Source organism: Lissotriton helveticus, chromosome 3_1 (assembly GCF_964261635.1).
Source record: "Lissotriton helveticus chromosome 3_1, aLisHel1.1, whole genome shotgun sequence".
In the NCBI taxonomy this organism is placed as follows: domain Eukaryota; kingdom Metazoa; phylum Chordata; class Amphibia; order Caudata; family Salamandridae; genus Lissotriton; species Lissotriton helveticus.
The window spans coordinates 1,723,710,424-1,723,733,904 of record NC_136061.1 but is presented as its reverse complement, the minus strand read 5'-3'; the positions used below and the strand labels follow the sequence as shown (position 1 = coordinate 1,723,733,904).

Below are 23,481 nucleotides of genomic sequence, written 5' to 3'. Positions count from 1 at the left end.
CTGTACTGACTGTCCAGGTATGCAGTAGGAGAGGAGACATTGTGTACACTGTCAGTGCTGCATCAGCGTTGAAAGTGTGAAGTGTTGAGTGTGAACTTGTATGTTCAGTGACAAAATGCATACACAGTTGTTCCAAAGATGCGAGGGTGTCCCGGGCTGCTTTTGAGCATAGTGCTGTGAGGGGAGTGAACAGCGCTGTGGGGGTGTGCTGTATGCCCAGTGGTGTGAGGGGTCTGATAGCATGCACTTGTGTTGTGAGAAGATTAAAGGTGCACAGTGTTGCACTGTCGTGCATGCAATGATGTTTCGGGATTGATGCTTACAGTGGTATCTCTGGTGACTGTGCACGGTACTGTGTAAGGAGTGCCAGTCTACTCTGCCCTAGAAGGCCCTACACCAGCATTGTCAAACCTCCTTCTGTGTGTAGGATACTGTATCGAGGTTGGCCTTGTGCACAAAGCTGCACAGAGGCTGGGCATGTGCACAACAATGCTTCACCAGAATTTAACGCCCCCCCCCCCCCCCCCCCCCACCACTTTCAAATGTCACCAGCCGCCACTGCGTTCATCTCAGTTGGATTCTTAACTGGTCTAGGGCAGCTGAAAAGTGCCCAGGCACCAATTTAGTATCAAGATAGGGATAGGAATCAGCTGAGCCTCCACGCTAACAACATGCTTTTGCTATCCACAGAGCAATGTGCAGTTAAATTAAAGTAGGAGTATCAGTGCTTGTTGCACTATTAGCTTGGCATATTCATGCACGCCAAGTAATGGCAATAAGCAGTATCACCTGCTGTGCTCACTACTGGAGGGTGCAAAAGAAAGTAGTACAAAACTATTAGTGAGAAAGTTTACATGGTTTATTAGTCAAATAGTGATTGGGCTTCCTTTTATCCACTTTTCCTATCCCCCAGACAGGATCACTTACTTAACAGTTCTTCAAAGGCTCAGCATATACAATATGATTATTTGAACAAATGATCTACAGGATACTTTTGCAGCTCTACGGCTGACACAGAATCTATTAAGCTGCAGATTTGTACTGGACCCGGATCTTCAATATACCACTGTCATCCAGGGCATTGCCACCTTACAACATATAAGGTCACCAAGTCATTCCCTATTGTCTGGTAACAATGTTATCTACAAGAAAAGTACATTCCTTAAAAATACCTTTATCAGAATCTTTTGAAGATGAATTAAAAAAGGTTTATGGTACATGAACAACCAATAATTTAGTGACTGCAAAGCAAGATCACGAAATTGAAGGCATGCAGAGGCACAGGCACTAGTCAGGCCCCAGACCAGAAGATCTCCAGGACTAATAGGGTTTTGCCTAAGCATGCAATTTCAGAGCCAGTCTTTTTTCTGCAAATATTTATCACATTTTAATATCACAATGCTGTTTTTTACATCTACAAATTAAAATAAAGCAATCAATTTAAAGATGAAGTTCAAAATGTAGTTACTTTTAAAGAGCTGAATCCTTAAGGTTAACAGTGTCATCAAAACCCTAGAGAATGTGGAAACAATACAATACAACCTTCCTCTAGATAGAAGTTCCTCCAACTCAATTTTTAAAATAAAATCAGCTCCCACCCAATCAATGTTTCAAAAATTCAGCAACTCTTTTGTTGAAAATATATCAAACTTTAATTTGAATTTGAGTCCTCTTATGAATCCAAGCGAAGCAGAAAGCAAGCCATCTGCTGCTAGCCAAACACATTCAGGCCACAGAGTAGAACATGGTTCCTGAACAGTTTGAGTGCCTGATTGCTGCAGCAGAGAGGTTTCAATGTACACTGGTTGAGCTCACAGAGAAACAAAATGTTTTTGCTTGAGGTGGGATTCTGTGATCTCTCGGAAAGAACACACCAAAGGAGAACTAAGGCTCCGTCATCTAGTCGCCATCAGTAGACTTGTAGTGATCCTCATCCACTGTGGAATAGATGTGGCCTTCGTTGCTCAGAAACTCCACAGCTTCCCTAAAGACAATAAATTGCAAAAAAATAAAACATTTAAAATAAACAGAAACTGCAAAATCTTACAAAGACGGACCAAATCAGACTTATATTTCTTAAAACTATCTTTAATGAGAAAATAAAAAAAGATCGGGTTTCTGTAAAGGTTTTTTGAGCATGATCAAAGTGATATGAGAACTCTAGGTGTAGAAGTGGAAACACAATAAAGACATTAGTAAAAACAAATAGATTTCAATAATATCATTAACAGTTATCTTATGAAATAGTGAAGTGCTCGAGTCCCATGAAAGTGACAATGAAAACAGGTCTTCGGGCAGTGTGCTTCGGACTTTTAGCTTAACATGAGCTAAAAGTCTAGGCTTCCCTTGTTTTTGTGTTCTAGAAGAGTGAATTGTTTTAAAAAAGAAAAACAAAATATACAACTTCCCCTCTTTTTAACAAACACTATCCAATTTACCAGATATGGGGAAGTAATAGCACACCTTGAAGCTAACACTTTTTAAGCCTGGCTGAACATATATTTAGCGCCTGAACGAAAGAACCTTTTGTAGGAGAGGTGGTAAAGCTATCCAGGGACAGGAGGCCAAGGCCATCCACTGCACTATGGTACAAAGATTTTACCATTTCCACTAGTGTCTAGGGCAGAGTATGGGGAAGAGGCACCCCAACACTCTCCTGTAAACAGGGTTAAAACAGTAGCTAACTATCGCAAATTTTGCACGTTGTCCTGTTTGTTTTGTACCCGGTGACCCTAAAAGATGCTCTACATTGAACTTAGACCATTAGCTTAGATACTAATTTGACATACACAAACTACATGTTAACCAAGGCCAAACTTAGTGGACACAACCCCTCCACATCCAGTATACATATCAGATGGGAAAAGAGTTGAAAATGTTGGCATGCACCTCTTCACATCTGTGTCATCCTCACATTGCCGGAGCCTGGCCCCTTCAGATCAAAGAACAACAAAACCTCAAACGTGATTGTTTTACAGAAGGGTGCATCCTTAAGGCTGATCTTAGATAATCAGAGAAAATTATTTTACACTTTTACAGTGGGAGAAACCAACTGAACACACTAGTGTAAAGGACCAGACTACCACAAACTCACTTCTGGACTGCCAAAAAATACAGATAAACCACTTGTCTATGCTGAAGTCTAGTTTTACAATTCTGTGAGAGAAATCCAACTTATAAATTACTTTAGATATTGTTGCAGGATTCCAGCTGATTAGTATCTTCCCCCAAGGGAATACATACATATACTGAAGAGCGAGTGTATACAGGGCAGTGTGGAAGCCATTTATTGAGGTAGAGCACAACACGATTTACTTAAAAGATCATATTTGTAACAGTTTGTAACAATGTATTATTTTCACATTTTCAACACAGACTATGGCTGCCACCAACGCCAAAAGACAAGTGCAGCAGTCCGCCTCTTCTTTTTATGCTGGATTTTGTGGCGAGGGGGGTGAACACGATATTGAAGAACAGGGAGTGTGGCTGTATGTGGGTTATGAAATTAGAGGGGAGAAGTCAGCCCTTCCACCAAAAACTCACCTTTTCCCTGTCCACAACTTTGGCTGAGGGGGTGGTCTTGGAATGTCCAAAAGGGACAGCTTAACCCCCTCCAAATTTTCAAGCAGTTTTCGAAGAAACACTCCATGAGGGTTGATATTGAGAGAGGATGGGTTTTAGACACACATTCAAATGTCTAAATTGGTATGAGGAGCTACGTGGGCATCTAAGATGGCCGCGTAGGCCAGTAGCTCCGTGTGACCTGTGCCTTGCCCCCAGAATCCTGGCATTATCCTGTAGCGCCTTGGGGTGCATTAGCTGGCGGAGAGGAAGTGATGCACATCAGAGCCGCTCCGGGCCCGCTGCGTGCTCGGTGGCCGAAGCGGCGCGTCCGTAAAATCTGGGCCTTTTCGCGGACTGGAGCCCAGGGACTGGCGCGGCTGCTGTGAACGGCGACAAACGCAATAACACCCCTGGAGGAGACCGGAAACTGCCGGCCGTGACCAACTCTCCATCGGGTGCACTAATTGCAGCTTCGGGATACACGAGGAGACGCGTCTGACACGGTGCCAACTGCGAGGAACCGTGTGGTGCTTTATTTTGCCCCTCCGGCTTTGATCAGATGCAGGGCTGCTCTTGGTTCCACGAGCTGAGGCGTCAGTGATTTTGGGATCGAGGAGGTGCCACCCGTCCTTGCGGCCGCCAGTTATTGCGACCCCGATTGGATTATTAAATTGAATTGCTAATACCCCTGCGTTGAGGGAGCCGGGTACCCCTTGGATGAGAGAACCTACCCGGCCAAACAGTACGAGGATCCGTGGGTCCAGTTCCCCACCTGCCCTGGAGCGCGCAGCTCAAAGCACATTGAATTAAGGGTTGCTGAGATAGGACAGCGAGCCAGTATATAGTCTGATGGGTGAAGAAACAGAGGCTCTGCAGCAGTATTGTCGGGCTCGCCAGGACGCGGTCGGGGATGCTTTCAGCACCACATGCTGGCGGTGATGCTCCCAAGTCATCGGCCAGACGCGCACAAGGATTACGGACATCGGGCCTCCCAGAGGGGACTGTTCAGGTGCGCACTTGAGGATTAAGGTGCGAGTGGAGTTCCTTTTGCATCTCGCAGCACCTGAGGACAATAGGTGTACATGGAGCGGTTAAGTATATCTAATTGGAACCCCCAATAAATGCTCGCTGGTTTGCTGGGTGGTTAACAAGCAGCACCTCACACAAAGACAGGTGAGCGTAAGTCCGCCACACAGCACCAGTGCCAACCAGTGATTGACATTAGGGTTGCCCCCCGGGGGGTGGCCTGAAGGATCTACGGCGATTACCGAACAGGTCTGGTGAACGTGACGTGATGTGGTGCACGACGCAAAATCAGATCTAAGAAGATACGGCGGACCGGTGGATCTGGTTCGGTTGTAGTAGCATTCTTCTTTTTTTTTTTTTTAAGATTTTATTAATGAAGCAAGAGGAGGCAGTACCAATATCAGGTGTCATATTATAAAATACAGAACAAGAGCAGGAGGGGGAAATATTCATGCAAATAATAGTTGCGAAAGGAACATGTGACGTCATCTCGATTACGCATATTGAAAGGAGGAATAAACAGTATATTAGACGACTTAGAACAATCCCATCCGCAAGCCCCAGTTCTCAGAGGTACAGGATAATTAAAGCTAGTGTAGACCCCCAGACAAATGAAGAATCAGCGAAGGATAAACAGCCCACCTCTCGTGAAAGGAAAAAGAAAAGAAAAAAGGAGCCATAGAACAAAACAATGGCCAAATAACCCCCCCCCTTATCCCCCCACCCTGCACCCCTGCAATGGCTACGGCCTACCCCACAAGCAGCGTGCCTGTCGCCCAAGAACTTGCCCTAAAGGAAGGAGAGAAGATAAAGCGGAGGAGGAGAAAGCAAATACACCCCCGGTCTCCCGTACCCCCCGCCAGAAGCGACCACCCCGAAATATAGTCAAACCAATATACAGCAAAATCTACAGAGCAATCGGGGGAGTTTAGCAAAGCACCACCCAATTCCTATCACATTATAGGTTACAATCCCAGCATTGAATTAAGCTATTTTATCAAACCCAAGCATTCAAGTTCAGCCCTGGCCAGTACGGTCTTGCGTGAGAGTCTTCTTCACTCGAACCACCATCTCAATGGAAAAAGCAGAACGTTCGGTAAAGGTCATGTCAGTGTTGCAGGATCGATAACAGGACAAAAGTTCAGGATGTCCACAAATCGAGCAAGGGAAAGTATCTAAAAATAGCGAGTCTCTCCAATAGTCACTGAGGAACTTGTTAGAGCACAGAAGACTGTCAACATCTGTATTAGGCGGCTGCAGGATCGAGTAGGGAACGCTGGCGATAATCACGGGCTCGCAGGCTGTTAATTGGGAGCCGACAAAGCACATTAAGTCCGGGTTCTGCACAGGGACCTCGATCTCAGGCGTACAGTGCACCGCTGGTACCACAGCTAGATGAGAACTTAGCGAAGAGTTGTTATGCGGTCCCAAGATACCGTCCACTTTCACAATCAGTGTCAGGAGTGCAGCGGTGGATTGCGAACGGAGCGCTCCAATGGCGGCCAAGACGGCCTGCAGCGATGGCGTGCCTTCCGTCTGCCCCATCCCCTCTCACGAAGCGATAGAGCAGGACTCGAACCCCGGACGCCGGCTACTCCGGGGTAACAGGCCACGCGAATCCGATGACAACAGTGGGCGCTCTCCGTCTTGCAAGATCGACACCTTCGCCGTTAGCGAGGGACCCAGCCCGTCCACCCCGGGAAGGTAGCAGGGTCTCCGGGCGCCGGACCCCCAGCCGCGGCAACCGGTGCGGTACACTGCTGTTTCCTCGGTGCAGACCGTTCACAGTGTCGCCATCCAAAAGAAACAGTTCACGGCACACTTCGGGAGACCGGGCTCAGTCCAGGTCCAGCGGCCGATGTTGATCAACTCCAACCCGGATAGGCTAGAAATCGAGGCCCCGGCTTCCACACGGTGTTAGGCCGAGAATGGAAACACGGCGTATCTTCGTCATCCGATAAGATAAAAATCTCGGGATTGCACCTTTAGAAGCAGAAATACTTTACGAACACGGGAATCTGGTGCGAGTTCAGGATTGATGGCAGGATATACGAGATGCTGGCGGAGGTCGGCGGAGCCGGGAGCTTACGCGGCCATCTTGATTGCTAGCGTAGCTCCTCCTCTGTGGCAGCATTCTTGATCTCTGATAGACTATTGTCGTGGCCAGGGCTGTAGTGGGTTTATACCTTTCGAAGTAAAGAGTTAAGAAGGCGGCTAGACCCGCGGCCGAGAAGCTACAGTCCAGATTTACTAAGGGATCCCGCTCCGTTCAAACAAACAAGCAAACCGGTATACGCAGCCCAGGGGCTCACCTTCTGGGTCGGGAAGAATGTCAGATGTCAACAGAGTCCATAAGCTCGGTATCGAAACCCACACTGCAAGATGTGATGGCCGCCATAGATGGGGTCAGAACTTCCCTCGGGAAGAAGCTGGAGTCACTGGACCACAAGCTGGACACTGTGACCATAGAGGTCAACTTAATCCGTGCCAACCTCACTAAAACCAGTGCGAAAGTGAAGTCGCCAGATATCAAAACGGCGAGCTTGACAGATGATGTGTCGCAGTTGCAGCAGGAGGTTCGTAATCTCAAAGAGGCTAGTGACTTGACAAGCCGCAAGCTGGACGAATAAGAAGGACGGACCGGAGGAACAATATACGCATAATTGGTGTCCGGAGAAAGCAGAGGGTTCGGCCCGAGACCTCTTTGTGGAAGACATTATCCTTAATCATCTGAAACCGAGAGTGTTAGGGAACTTCTTTACAATAGAACGGGCGCATAGAATACCGGGAGGAAGACCAAGGCCGGGAGCCCAGCCTCGTCCGATGATTGCGAGGGTGCTCAATTTTCAGGACAGAGATGTTATCCTGCAGGCTTCCAGATCGGGGGGGCCACTGAAATACGAGAATTCCACCCTCACCTTCTTCCCAGACTTTACTCAAACGGCAGAGTTTCCTTGGTGTCAAGAAGCGATTGCGGGATAGAGGCTTGAAATACGCGATGATGTTCCCTGCTAAGCTATGAGTTGAGGTTGATGGGAAGGTTTGGTTCTTTGACAATCAAGAAATAGCTTCTGATTGGCTGGAGAGACTTTCCCCTCCCACCCCCCCTCCCCCTCCCGAGGGGATCCGCGGGGACAGGGCGGAGACGATGGTGATGGCTCACAGGAACAGGAATGAGTATTGTCGATGCTTGTGGTGTGTGGACTTGTGGGGAGGGGATCCGCCTTTCAGAAGCATCTGGGGAGGGGCTCCTCCAAATTACGAGCTATGAAAGGCGCAATATATGTCATATTACGGGCGGGGTTGCGGAGCTCTGACATCCTCCTTTGTTCTACATTTAGATAGTGGGGAGTTAGAATATGGGGCGACAGGCACACTGCAAATGGAGGGTTGGCGAGAGCCGCGAGCAGGGGTGCAGAGTGGGGGGGAGGAGGGATGGGACTGTTGTTGTATGGTTGTCGTTTTCTTTTTCCTTGTTTTCTTTTTGTTGATGCCATCAGCATATTGTGCTTGGTGTGCATGCAGCAGACAGAGGACGATCACTTCCTTTTCATGTATGATGATGGGGGGTAGGGAACTGAAGGTTTTGAGTTGGAATGTGAATGGGTTGGGGGACAAAATTAAACGCAGTGTGGTTCTTCAGTATCTCAAACGCCAGGCGGCGGATGTGGTTTTGCTTCAAGAAACACATTTAATTGGTAATTCATTTAAGGCGATGCACAGACTGGGGTACAAGTTGGTGGCCCATGCGGGATTCACATCTGGTTGCAGGGGGGTGGGCATCCTAATTCGGAGAGCGCTCCCCATGGAGATAGATTCCACGTGGGAAGATGATAGGGGCAGATATGTTGGCATTAGGGGTCGTTGGGAAGGGCATGTTCATAACCTTATCTGTCTATGTCCCCCCGGGTATGCAGTCTACCTCATTTGTTGATTTGGGAAAGCTCCTGCTGAAACTGCCGGTCGGGCTCCTGATTTTGGGGGGTGATTTCAACACAGTGGTTTCTGGAGCTGTGGATAGGCTTCCCCCGCGAGATGTGGGGCGCGCCCAGCGATGGCTTCCTGACTTTATAGATGCCATGGGGTTGGTGGACGGGTGGAGATTGCTCTACCCTGATCAGAAGCAATATACATTTCACTCTGGTGCTCACGGCAGCCTCTCCCGCCTGGATTATTGTTTGGTTACGGCGGCTCAGGCGTCTTATGTCACTGAAGATGTTCATCTCGCCAGGGGTATTTCTGATCATTCCCCGCTCTGGTTCCGGTTTTGTATCACTTCAGGAACAGCGGGAAGGGTAGCCCCCATTAATCCCTGGTATCTACGTAACCCCAAACTTCGCAAGGACCTCATTTAGGCTCTGGATTAATATTTTATGTATAATGAAGGATCGGTGTCCTCCTTCGTGTCTCTCTGGGAAGCCTTTAAAACGGTCATCAGGGGTCAGGCTCTGTCACTTATAGCTGGAGCAAAAGAGGAAAGGAATAGAGAGGTAGTTGAGGCAGAGACTGCAATTGTTCGCCTGGAGGGGGAACTGGAACAGGAGGTAATGCAGGCTAAATTACGTCTTCTAAGTCTTAAGCAGTGTGTTTATAAATCAATGGTCACTGATAGTGCTAGTATTCTTGGTAGGGAGCAGCAGGGTAGGCTTTACGACCTTGGGGATATAATGTAATGTAATGTGTATACTTGTAAAGCGCACTGTTGCCAGCCAGCGTCCTGGCGCTGTATACCGCTGGGGAACCCGTCCTGGCTTTCCCTGTGGGATGGTCCCTGCTGGGAATCCCCAAGGTGGAGCCAGGCATCCCCAGCGTTGATGGGGCCGTTGTGGAGATTAGGCAAGCTAATGCCCAGAGTTGCCGAGTGGGACCCCTGGTTAGAGTAGGCACCGAGGCGAGAATTATCGAGACCGCTGACCCTGGTCCACGACCCTGCCGCGTCGGGAATCGAACCCTGGTCCCGGGCAGACTTCTGCTTCCGGCTCTGCCGCCTTTAACCAGTGAGCCACACCACTCCACTAAGGCCGGGAAACTTATCGCCTGGTTGGATAAGAGGGATAGGGCTGACCGAGTGGTCACAGAACTGGTTACAGGGGAGAGAACATCGCTTACAGATCTCCAGAGTATCGTTGATAGTTTTGCGGCATGCTTCCAAACTGTTTATACCTCGGTCTCTGACCGACCGGAGGACGACTCCCATTTGCTACTTCGGGATATACAACTTCCCTGTCTGTCCAGTGAGGACCGTGATTTTATGGATAGTGCCTTAACAGTTGACAAACTAGCTCAAGCTATTCGCTCCTTGAATTCGGGTAAGGCGATGGGACCCAATGGGCTCCCAATTGAACTCTATAAGCTTAGACCTGATAAGCTTGCTCCTTATCTTAAAGGTATGTTTGTTGAGGCCCGGGAAAAGGGGATCTTTCCTTGTGATCAGAGTTGCGTCGGTGGTGGTAGTTCACAAGGAGGGTAAACCCAGGACTAATTGTGCCTCTTATAGACCTATTTCTTTATTGAATGCTGAGCCCAAAATTCTGGCTAAGCTTCTTTCCAATAGGCTGGTGAAAGTGGTCAGCGGACTGATCCACCCAGATAAATCGGGCTTTATTCCCCACAGAAATAGGCCCTGAATTTACGTAGGTTGCATGGCGTGATAGCTAGGGTCCACACTCTGCAGGAAGCAGCCATAATTGCTTCACTTAGGTCTCTGCCCCATTTTCTTTATGCCCTTCAGAACACCTTAGATGTAGTGCCAGCCAGTTATTTCCATGAGGTGGAAGGGTTGCAGCGTAGTCTTTTATGGGAGGGCAGACCTCGTATCGCTTTAGCTAAGCTGGCGCTCCCCTGGTATGATGGAGGCGTTGCCCTCCCAGATATTAAACGATACTATTGGGCTTCCCAATTGGCCGCGATCAACCATGTAACATATGGCCCTGTTGCAGATCCTGGTTACGCTCCTCCCTGGAGGTAATTACAATAGGGCACTGTATTCTAAGCAAACGAAGTTGGACTTGACATGGCCAACTAAGCACGCTGCTCGGATCTGGCACGATGTCACGAACTCTTTGTGATGGAGGGACAAACTGACGCTAGCTACCCCACTTTTTGGTTCGGAGAGGCTGGGTAAGCTTTGGAAGACTAAAGGGTTTGAAAAGTGGGATCTAATAGGGATCTCCACCATTAAAGACATCTGGGGCAAGGGGAGTATTAAGTCATTTGAGGAAATGCAGGCAGAATTTGAGCTGACAAGATCGGAGTAGTTTCGCTACGCACAAATTCGACACGGACTACAGGCGTCCCTGGCCGTGGATGCGGACATAACCGGAGGCCTCGCCTCTCGGGGATATAATTTCAGACGGTCACCTCCCCGAAAAAACGATCTCCCTGATCTATAAGAAACTAATCAATCACAGAGCGGATCAGCTCAGGGAGTTGAGGGATAAGTAGGTGCGAGACGGAATAGAGCTTGATGATGAGAACTGGCAATCGGCTGTGTCCTCTTCAAGAGTGGTTGCCATTCCTGCGCAGCTGCGGCTCATTCAGTTAAAAATATTGCACAGGGTCTATGTTATGGGGCCCTGCCTTGTACAGATGGGGTTGACTGATGCCGGATGGTGTAGGCGGAAGTATGGTCTTGTGGGGACGTTCCTCCATATCATCTGGGAGTGTCGATATCTTGGCGTGGGATTCACAACACTGTGAACGAGGTTTTGGGGGTCTCCTTACTACCAGAAGCGAGGAAATGCCGCCTTAACATATGGGAACCGACTGACCTTTACTCTGCACATACACAATGGGTCACATTAAGTTTTAGGATAGCGAAAAGGAATATTGTCCAGCAGTGGGGATCCAAACCGCCCCCCACCCTTGAGAGTTGAAAAAATGACTTGGATTGGAGTATGTTCTGGGAGAAGACTGTTTACGTGGCAAGAAACCGCCCTCGAAAGTGGGCCTCGATATGGGGACCCTGGAATAAATATAGAGGAGAAATCTGTGTGCCGCCTAGGGATGCTGTTTTTGATGTACCCCCATCCCCGTTACGTTTTTGACATGTCTGTATTTTGGATTTCTGTACCCCCGCAGATGCTATATTGACTATAACATGACTCTTTTGTACTGTGTTCTGTTTTGATGCCTTGTTCAATAAAAAGAATTGTTGGGGAAAAAAAATCTCTAAATTGGAACCTAGGTTGGAATATCAGATATTTACTGGTTCGTGCTATTGGCATTGGCAGATTATCATCAGGTGGCACATTCACCTGTAACACAAAAGTAGTCAGTATATACCCCCTATCCGCGATATCTCCAGGAAGGTCCATCAACAGTATGCATTTTGGTGAAGTAGGAGCCATACGGATAATTCAAGTAAATCAGTGACGCTAAAGGGGGCGGGAGGGTAGTTGCATGCAGATTCTGGATGGACTGAGGCACACAGGGTTCGGAAACAGACAGGGGACTCCATTAGATAATAAGATATTCCTTGGAAGCTTGAAAGAACAATGTTTCTACTTCTGATGGAACAGCTTGGGTCAAAGAATTTTACTCAAGAAACTGATTGCCTAATTTGAAGAACAGCGTTGAGGATCAACTCATGACCAACTAGTAACACCTGCTGAAGAGTTTCAGTCCTGTCCGTTTACTTGCCTTCGAAATAGAGGACATGATTATACAATGCTTTTAACTATCACAGACAAGGGCAGGCATAATTAGCATTCAACAGCCAATGCCATTTTACCAAATGTTAATTTGTGCCGTAATCTACAAATGAAAAACTCCAGAAAAGAAACGGAGGATTTTAGAACAGTCCTGAGACATGCAACAAAACAGCCCCTAAAAGGGGGAAGAGGGAAACCTGGAAGTTGACCCCCCCAAAAAATCAAGAAAATAAAGACCAAATGACAACGAATGAAAAGGAGCCAACAAAAAGGTTCACAACTCCTTTGAAAGATTGAACAGATAAGACCAGCTGAGCACACCACATAAGGGGGTTGTTCTATTGCTTTTAGCCACAAAGACGTTCTCATAGTAAATCTTTGCTGGTTAACAGAAATTCATAATAAATCTCTGCATGTTTACAGAAAGTCCCAATTTATTTTTTATATAGTGTTACGGGATATGACCTGCTAGAAATATAAAGGTTATGAAAAATGGAATACTTGATACAGAACTGCCTGACACTGTACACTGTAGAGGGTAAACATGAAAATATGGCACCACAAAACATGCTTGAGGCTACCTTCTGCTGGCCTGTTACCAAGAAACAGTTTTCCTAAAAGCTACACATAGGATTTAAATGAAGGTCCAAATCTACTTTATATCCTCATATGTTCACTGGCATCTACAAAAGTATATAAAATCACTACCAGTAAGTTGCCAACATTGTCTACATTGAAACATTCACAACTACATCTTCAATAGGTGATTTATTTCTGCCTTGACAGACACCATTAGATGCCTTTTGTCACTAAAAAGAATACTGATCAAATGTTCGCAACATATTTTGTAATTATTTGATAAATGTTGAACACTCATTCCAGCAAGTGTCCTTGATGATCTAAACACTACTGGCATGGATTTCTATAAAGGTTAAGCCTGGTACACGGATCTCTTCTGCCACTCCTGCAAAGCTAGTGGATTTTAGCCTTTAAGTTATGCATGCACTAGTCCTGGTGAGCCAAAGAGCAACTCAAAATGCTTTATGGATTGCCTAATAAGTTAATAACTGGATTTTAGCCCTGTGGAAGCACATTGTGTGCGGCACATTTAGTCACTGTACCACTCTTACCTGACAGCCAGCTTCTTACACATGCTTATATGACAGGACCCTACAAATCAATATACACTTTGTCGTCTCTGGACACACAGACTTACTTAATTGTGTGCATGTTCAGTCCGTGGAGTTTCTTCTTCAATTCGTCAAAGCTCATCCCTTCTGCGCCATGACAGCTTTTGATTAAATTCAACACCTGAGAAAGCAGCAGAAAGAGTGAGAAAGAAAACTTGATATATACTGACACTTGCCTAAAAGTTTTCAAATATTTCAAATATTTACCCAAACACTACACAACATATATGATTACAGAATCAGAAAGTCTTTGATTTGAAGTATAATTTTCAGCAGTTACAAAAGAAAACCCTCCTAACTTGCAGGGATTGTTCTTTTGGTCCCAAAGCCAATTTAAATTTCAAGACCAGAATTATTGAAAGGCATGCGGCCACCTCAACTGTTTTGCGGGTGTCTAAGCCCTAATGCTGTTTCAGAGTGGAGTTCCGGCTTTAGGGCTTTAAGCAAAGACAAAATAACCTCAGGACTTTCTTGAACAAATCCCTTGCTATGGTTTTTCAGAGTGGGTGCGTACATCAGGGCTTTGGGCAAGATCACAATCATCTGTGCAACTTTGCTGGGAAATTTCAGTGTAAAATTCTGGATACCATCCCCTTCTTCTGAAATATATTAGGTTGAAGATTTTTTTATTGTTATGAAAACAAACAAGATGCATCACTAATAAAACCCCAATCATGGGTGCAGTTATCTGGGTGCTTTACAGAGCATCAAATAAGAACAAAACAAACCAACCCAACCACCCCGTCCACCTACCTCCCGTCTCCTCTCCCATGAAAGATGATTAAGCATACAAGTGAAGGTTGGGTTGTGTGCGCCCTAGCTCAATGGGATGAACTATGGGGCGTATCTGGATTAAGTGCGGGGAGGCGTAATAGCCAGAGATATTTAGGACAGGACAGGACAGTTCGTGAAATTCAGAGCATAGCAAGGAAACAAAGGGTTGCCACATATCCGCAAAAACAGCCCCATCTCCCTGTAACGAGAAGGAAATGCGTTCCATCCCCAGGATAAACCACAGGTGGTGAAGCCACCCATTGAAAGTGGGTAATTTATCTGTGCCCCACAGGGAAAGTATATTCTGAGTGCCGCCCCTAGAGCTACGCCTAATTGTTTGCCTTTGCAGTATTTGAAGGGGTATGTAAGCCTATCAGAGACCCCAAGGACCACATACTCCGGAAATCATAAAAGTGTTGTGTCAAAATGACAGTCAATCTCATCTAGCACCTGTGTCCAGTACGCTCTGAGATGGGGGCAATCCCACTGCAGGTGTAATAGTATGCCATCCGCCTCGCAACCCTTCCAGCAAGTGTGGGAGCGATCCGGATCGCTTTTGTGCAATCGCGCTGGCGTGAAGTACCAATACAGCATAACCTTGGTGGCTGTTTCTACTGAAATATATTTTAGAGTTAGTACCTGGCTTGTTTTTGCAGTTTCTGGAAACTGGCAGTAAGCCAGTGCCAATGCACTGACAGTTATACTGTTCTAGTATCTGCATAGCACTTACTTACCTGGCAAGGTGCAATTTGCTTTTTGAGTGGTTAAGTTGCTGCATCATTGAGCATTGCTGCACACAAGCATACATAGAGAAATAAGGTTGTAGGGCGGTATTATTTACAGAATGAAACATAAGAAGTGCAAGAGTCAGGACTGCAATTTGCAAATACTGACTGGTGAACTCTTCAACTCAAACAAGTTTATTTTTTATTACGACGGGAGGATTCAAAATGTTTGTTATTCCACATCTGAGAGTTCTCCTTCCATGGCAGAGCAGAGTATTGTCAAACAAGATAGTTCCTGTTCCATGCATAGTCTGGGGAGCGATGTTTGGCACTTTCCTTGCTGCTGTACTCTGCACTGCCAAAGCTCACCGGCATAGTCGATACATGACAACATGAGGGATCAAGAGGCCAGAACCCTGTGAGAGATTCCCAAGTGAAGGAGGATCCTGAGAAAGATTTTCATGATTATGAATTCATGTTGGTCTGTCGGTTGGAAAAAGAAGGTGGAGTCCATGATCACTCCTGAATTCCTTAATTGTGTGGAGGAGGTTGTAGTGATGAGACTTCATGAGTACAACCAGTGTTAGGATCATATTTCTACAATGCTTGGATAGTGTGGATTGATGTTTTCATAAATTGAGCTTCAAGTGATTCTATATCATCAAAGAGTCTAATGCTATCATGCACTGGTCAAGTACGGATGAGGCCATTTTGATGTCAGTGGAATTGTAGCAAGTGAGGCTGAAAATGTTTGACCGTGGATTCCGGCAAACATTCAAAGTTAGCTTTCTTCTTAGTTGCTTTATTAATTTCTTATTTGTCTCTGTAATGGTTTTATACGCTAGTGTCAGTGTTTCTTGTAACTTTATAGTTGAGCGGGACAAACTTCCACTGGCATTGTCGGATACACAAGGATTTAAGGAGAACAACTTTGTCAAAGATGTCAGAGCAATTGTTGGAATTAACAGTTATCAGACGGTCTAGTTGTGATAAGCGGATAGGACAACTTTAAAAGAGTCAAGTACCATTTTCCTAAAGTCTGTATTTATGCTGGAGGTTAGTGGGGAAGCAAGTACAATGGTAAGGCTGAAGTTGAAGATGCTGAGATGATCATTCCAGGCGGCAGGGTAATTGCCAATTATTGAGATCAGACCCTTAGAGGCAGCTACTGCATTGAGGCCATCTTCATAGATGGTGAAGGAAAGTGTTGGCTAAAATGTAGTTGTGGCTTCTCCAACCTGCTTAGTTCGTCAAAGATACATAAATCCTGGTGGCCAAAGAGAATTTTTGAAACTTAATCAAGGCATAACAAAGTGAGAGGATGGCAGCTGAAAAGGAAGGAGGCAGAGAAAGTTGCATCTGTTGAACACTGCACCAGTAAGGACGGAGACAAGTGTTGTGATTTGATGATTGGGAAGGAGTGTTTTAGCATCAGCAATTTTAGATAGGGTTATGCATCCTTTGGAGACGATTTCATACAAAACCAGGAGTGCACCGTTACCTAGTGAAGTTTTGTAATGAAGAGTGTGTCCAAATTGGAGCCTGAAAGCAGGTCATAACTATGAACTCTGTTCTTGCTTAAGGACTTCGCACTGATTAGGGCGCAGCAAGGTTGGTTCTCTATGTGCTAAAATTTAGTGGATTACCTGGGGAGCTGGTCTCGTGGAATTCTATATTCTGTGAGGCTGATCAAGGTCAGAGTTAGAAGCCCCCAATTCAGTCAGACAGTTGCTATTGTTCAATATTTACATTTCTCCCCACACCAGTAAGGAAAAGGCCAAATTGGATCGTCTGATCGACATTATGTGCAATTTAATAAGCGAATATGGCAGCAACCCCTGCTTAATTTCAGGCAATTTTAACACAAACCTCTTTCAAAGCACTACTGAAGAATATAAGGACACTTCCAGCGGTTCCATCACACTTCGCGGTCCAATCGAAACCCACAGGTAATAGGTCAAGTAAACTGGGAGAATATATAGTTTTACAATTCAATAGTATGGGTTATACTATATTGAACGGCCGCTTCCCCATGGACACTCCACCAGTCTGGACAAGAACAAATGGCCACACCCACTCATTCCTGGGTTTCACGCTCAGCAACAACAAAATGCTTCCTCTGATAGAGAATTACTCTATCGCATCACCTGCTGAGAGCGACCACAGTCCTCAAATAATAAACGTATTCTTCCATGTCGTCCACCACTCAGCAACTGGTCATACAATAACAGGAACCCACACATTGAACCTTAAAAGACTGAAATGGACAAATCGCTCAATCCCTACTACAATTATGGAAAAATGTAGGGCTCTCCTAGGAGTATGGCCTGAAGTGGTCGATGTACTAACAGAAGTATGGGAGCTTCTTGCAAACTAACTACTCAGTGAATTTCCGTCTTCTTCACGAAATCCACCAACTTTCAAACAATTACATATCTCAGTTGATTTAAAAACTCGAAACTCTGCTCTAAGTCAGACCGGGAAGTGGCCGCGAGACGCTTCGTTATTTGATAATTACAAGCAAGCTCAAAAAGCATTTAGGCTCTCCATCTACAGAGACAAACAAAAAACTGCTGACCAGTTTTGGATGAAATTAGTACACACTAACAAAAACTCCAACCCAAAGTTATTTTGTTCACTTATGAATAGAAGGTCACTGGGCGTAAGCGGGCAAGGCAGAGCAAATATAAGCAAAGCCAAATGGGTCCTCTTTTTAACAAACTACTTCAAAGAACATATAAATGGAGATGACCGACCCAGTATCTAGTCCTCTTTTGAACCCATGCAGGCATTATTAGAAATACCAAGTGATGGTATGCTAACCCTGCAAAATACATCTGCCACCCACACTCCAGCCACTATCATCATCGATATTGTGAATCAGCAAGGTCATTTCCTGTCATAGACCTGGATGGCTCCTGAAGCTCTGAGAAATAATATAGCTCGTACCATCAGTAAGCCCCGTCAAACGGGTCCAACAGCCTTCCACAGGCCCTGTACAAACAAGACTCTAATCTGCAGGCCGAACATTTGCCCCCCCTATTTTCACATTGCTGGCTCAACCATAACATACAAGAGTCATGGAAAGGAACCAGAATTCACCTTATCTTCAAATGTGGCATGAAAGCGGACCCCAAAAACTATAGGATGATAGCTCTTTTAGATGTCGAATCCAAATATTACGCTAGCTTATTGCTCAAAGAGCTGTTGTCCTGGGCACATAAAACCCAGCGTCTAGCCTTTAATCAGACCAGTTTTGTGGACAAATCAGACACCACCAGTAACTTACTCGCCTTATCTGTATTGATGGAGAAAGCAGCTGTCTTAAAAACACCACTACACTGTTGCTTTGTCAATTTTAAAGCAGCCTTTGATCGGGTGCCTAGGGGCCTGCTATGGCATAAACTACAGAAATGGGAATACCCCCATCCTTTTAAAAGCCATAATACAACTCCATTCAAATGCATGGATCCGTATAAAGATGGGAGAGGGATTCCACGTCTCAAGAAAAATACAGACCTCCTGTGGCGTCAAACAGTATTGTGTGCTGGCCCCCCTCCTTTTTAATCTTTTTAACCTAGACTTAATGGATGTCAATTCCCATTCCCCTCAGCAAGTTGGACCTTGCATTGGTAATTTGCTATACGCCGACGACCCCATTTTTACTTAGCCACACAAGGGTCGGACTACAGAAACTACTTGATCTGCTGCTTCCCTATACAACAAGTAATGCCCTGGAATTAAATTGATCGAAAAGTCAATCACTTTCGGGAAGCGGAAGCAGCAGAGTGGCGGGTGGCTTTTTAATGGCAAAAGCACTGAAACAGCAACATCCTATAAATACTTGGGGATTCACATGGACTCTAAGGTAACCTTTTTAAAACCAAAAGAAGTGGTTAGGGCAAAAGCCCTGTCACTTGAGGCAGCACTAATGAAGCTTGTGAGACAGCTACTCAGACCAAGCCAAACTCTGCTTCTAACAGTTATGAAAGCTAAGATCACAAACTATTTAACTTATGGTCAAGAGATAATGCAGAGAAGCAATTTTAACATGCAGAATAAAACAACAACTAGAATTTTCAAGTGAGTATGGCACCTGGCAAAATCTTCATCACCAGCTCAGATAAGGCCGGAGTTCGGTCTATTAGATCATCAAGGTGTCGGGCCGGGGCATTTATCAAGCTGTGTAACAGACTGCGCAACTCGCGAGAAGGAAGTCTGGAGGCCAGGCTGTGGCAAGAAGTATCGGCCGGCCAAACCGGTCAAAAACATTGAGGCCACCTAGAACACTCCTTCCAACTTCGATGTAGAAGAATGCTGGGAAAATAATCCGCCCCAGCAGGCATTAAAATTATCCATCCAAAAAGGTGTCAAACTTTGGTCCTTTCACTCTGACAGGGCACAATTGTCCATAACTGCCTGGACAGTTATTTCGACGTTCAAGCAGGGGCAGAGGCACACTATTTATCAGGCACTTACACATTTTCATGGAAGAAAGGGTTTATGGCACTGATAATGGGTGAATGGCCTTTAAGACACTTACCAGAATGGCGCCATTCCAGTGACAACACAGAGTGCAGAGGGTGAGGGTACCACTTTAAATCGATTGAGCACATGGTTTGTGTGTCCCGCTTTTTTTTTTTTTTTTAGAGAAGGTTCTTCTTGTGGGGCGAATGGAACAAACACGGAGTTCAATCGTGCCGACAAGCCATCATAGCAGCTATGAATCCAGAAACCATGATGCTCAACATCCGGTTCACCAAATTCCTCACAAGAGCGGCCAAAAATCTCAGAATGGCAGGATTGCAATCAAACCTGCCTCAACCTGTACAACCGTGACGACACTTGAGCCTTTCACGAATTGTCGAACATAAAGAAACATTACCAACACCTGCTCCAGTCTTCATTGTTTTACTCCCCCCCCCTCATTCTATTTTTGAATGTCAATGTTCGGCTGTTTCTCTGGTTCTTGATAACAATATTACCCTTCTTCAGCTCACATCTTATATTAGATAAACTACGAAGTTGGACAATTGCATACATTTAATATTAAGGACATCACGCCCCAATCAATTTTATAAACCCCACCGTTTCCTTTCTTAAACCATTTTGTATTCATGATCCGCTTTTTAACTTTTCTGTATATAAGAAGTCTTTTTTTTGTTGTTGTAAGTGTCATGGTTTTAAGTAAACAATAAAGATAAATTGAAGAAAGATCTTTAAACATTTTTGGAGAACGTATTTGCTTGTTGCTTACCTGACTCTGATGAGGCGTCAGCCCATGTATTGGTATGTCGCCACCTCCACTGAATCCTCTGTTCGTGTCTCCCATCATAGGACCACCAGGAGTTCTTGGAGCCGAAGTCCCTCCCATCATGGACTAAAATAAACAAGTAAAAGAAATATCACGACCCACTGCAGCCTGCAGGGTAGATCCTAAGCATACGGCAACCTAGTTGACAACCTGGCTCTAAATAAAAGTTATCTACAATAGGAGACCCAGCACGGATTTTTTTTTTTATTTGGAAGATGGAATAAACGCCATTCACAAGATTCGATGGTGCTCCTCAAATAATAGTTTTCAAGAAGAGGGGGGGGGAGAAAAAAAACCAGACACTAAAACTAAAAAAACAAACCTATCTCACTGAGCACCCTTTGTTTCCTAAGATTCTGTGCAACGATACCTTTCACAAGGTATACTTGCTCAAAAAAATGAAAAAAAAAAAAATCACCATTCAACACCTACAGTACAATAACATGTATTTTATAAATTAATCACCTGTTTACTTAAAGTAAGAACAGAAACATTAACTGTCCCAAACTTTGCACACTTTTCCTTCTATTTTCCCCTCCTACCTGACCATCACTTCATATCACCTTTCGCATATGCAACGTCATTCATAAAGCAACTATGCACACAGGTATAAGGTAGAATGAGGCACCTTTGGCAATGCCCGAGGGTGCGTGAATACTAGCTCAAGATGGTTGCGAGGTTAAGGGCAGTGACCGCACTGACAATTGATGGGTTGCACAGGGAATGCCTGCTCAGAATTATTAGAAGGCCCAGAGGGAGTAAAATGCACTGGAGGCTCACAGTTGGTGTTAGTTCTGGCTAAAATGGAGGGTGGCCATGAGATGGCTAGGTACAAGGACCCCTCCATAACTCTGTGGAGCAAGCAGGGACGTAGATGAATGGGCGACTACCAAGGAGGTACATCTGAATCTCAGTCGTAAGGAATGATGAGTTACAGGAGAATCTAGAAACATGGGCCACGCTACTAGAAAACATGCACACAGGTCAGGATGCGGACGATAAACAGAGTTCGCAGTCCAAACAGAAAGCTCCCCCCGAAAGCACAGGAGTGCTCCCCAAGTAGCATAGGGGAGACGGTGACTAAGATCGTGATAAATACTGGGTTGCCAACATCCACTAGAATATTTAGCATCCAGAAACTATTTGGGCATGATAGTTGCCCCAGTATTGGAACTTTCATAGATTCCCATGCTTTTGTATCATTCCCCGTCGTCGGAATGGGAGTCTCGGTAACAAAAATAACATAGCAGTAGGTACAAAAGAGAAAGAAAAAGGCCTAGGCCTCATTCCTTTTTGTAGCATATCCACCTCTTTGTGTAAAAGAGACCAAACTAGGCATCAGCCAATCAGAAGAGCCTCACCCCTTAGAACCCTCCTGAAGGAACCTCAGAGCCTCAGATTTTCTACCGCACGTAGTGCCAGGGAGTCTCATTTGAGCTCTGCTCAACATCTACTCTTCAGAAGTTTTTCTTCAGGTTTTTCTTCAGGTTTTTCTTCAGATTGTTCGCTGATCCTTCCAGGATGTCTGGCAAGGAAAAGAAGAAGGCCCTTTTCAAGCCATGTTCCACCAGTGGCAAGAAAAGACTATTCATTGAAGATAAGCATAAAGACTGCATCTATTGCCTCTATCCTGATCAAAAGGCTGCGGACTGTAAGATCTGCCGCACCTTTTCAACCAAGACCCTCCGGGACCGTGAGGGTAGGCTTCTGACATGGCGCCAAAAGTTGAAGCCCAGGAAGGATACTGTCTCCAGTGACAGTGAGGACTCTGCATCTGCGTCTTCAACAAGAAGGTCAGTCAAAAGGGGTAGGGGTTCCCCTTCTTCTGTGGAGCATCCTTCTAAGGCCTCAAAAAAGACCCCCAGAGAGTCTGAGAGCCAGGGTCCAGGCGAATCTCCTCACCATGGTGAAAAAGAGAGGGTAGGACCATCTACGCCTTCTAAGGGTTTGAAGACTGACCCAGCCTTCAAGAAACCCTCTTCCCAATCTTCTGGAAAGTCTGACAGAAGTTACAAGTCATCGACGATGCGGAGGCTCCGTCGACGAAGAAAAAGAAGCCTAAACTGGAACTGGTTCAGTCGACGGGATAGTCGACGACAGCTACAACAGCGTCGACGAGGGAGTCGCCGTCGACGAGGATGTCGACGACGACAGCGGCGTCGACGATGGCGACTATGAAGAGTTCGTCGATGGTGGCGACCATCGACGACGACAACATTGACAACATTGACAACGACGACGGCTGGGATGTCGGCAGTCTCGTCGTCGACGCCTATTTTGACGTTCTTGGGTCGACGATTGCATATTCCGTCGACGGAGCCGATGACGGCTGCATTTTCAGTACCATCGTCGACGGGACCGTCGACGATTTTGGCATTGGAGAAGAGAATCACTATTTCAATTACCAGAATTACACCGGACATGACATCTCCCCGGAGGTTAACCCCCTTGCCACCAGCTCTGCTGTTTGATGAGGATGAGTCAGAAGAGGATGATCAGGACTCTTATGGCTATGCTGACAGTCCTTCTCAACTTCTGGTTAAGTGCCAGGAGACGGATTCTGAAGGAGGGTATGACCAAGAAGGTGGCTATCATCATCATTCTGCCCAACCACAGCAATATTCAGGTCAAGACATGGTTTCGGTACCATCTTCTTTCCTGCAGGACCTGCACAGGATGCTACAGGATTACAAATCTAAAGCTGCAGAGCCTGCTCCGGCTCCAGTTGCGCAAGCCATGCCTGTCCCAGCGCCTGCCTCAACGGCTGTTCCTGAAATACCAGCTCAGGTGTCTCAGCCACAGGTATCAATTCCACAAGAGCCTTCCAGACCAGCAGACACCCATGATTATTCCTCGGATGAGAATCATAATTCGGATGATGGAGCTGATCAAGCTTCTGAATGGGATGAATACATCATTCCGGACCCTCCATCTCCATGTCCGGATCCGGTGGATTCCCCGCCAGCGGATATAGGAGGATTTCATCAGCTGATGGAAAGAGCGACTGGCAGATTCAAGTTGGCAAAGCCTGCGGTGGCCTCTGAATGTTTTGTGTATGATTTCAAGGAACCTTATAGGAAGACGACAAGGACCATACCAATAGTGCAGCATCTGTGGGATGAAGGCCTTAAGGCAATGAAAAATCCAGCGATGGTGGTCCCTGTACTACCGCGTCTGGATAAAAAGTAAAAAGCGCCTGATGATGGTCCTGCTGCCTTGACGGGCCACCCAAGACC

At 45.8% G+C, this 23,481-nt stretch overlaps 1 protein-coding gene across 1 annotated transcript in view; it reads right to left on the bottom strand.

Moving 5' to 3' along the window:
- Nucleotides 1-1,361: 1,361 nt before the first annotated feature.
- RPA2 (replication protein A2) overlaps nt 1,362-23,481 on the bottom strand; it is a 127,631-nt gene continuing 105,511 nt past the window's right edge. Inside the window, exons 7-9 of the mRNA XM_078682505.1 lie at nt 20,189-20,311; nt 13,459-13,553; nt 1,362-1,984 (exon numbers count right to left, since the gene is read on the bottom strand). Of these exons, the coding sequence (XP_078538631.1) occupies nt 1,900-1,984; nt 13,459-13,553; nt 20,189-20,311 (303 nt within the window). The 3' untranslated portion in view covers nt 1,362-1,899. The remainder of the gene's footprint in view (nt 1,985-13,458; nt 13,554-20,188; nt 20,312-23,481) is intronic.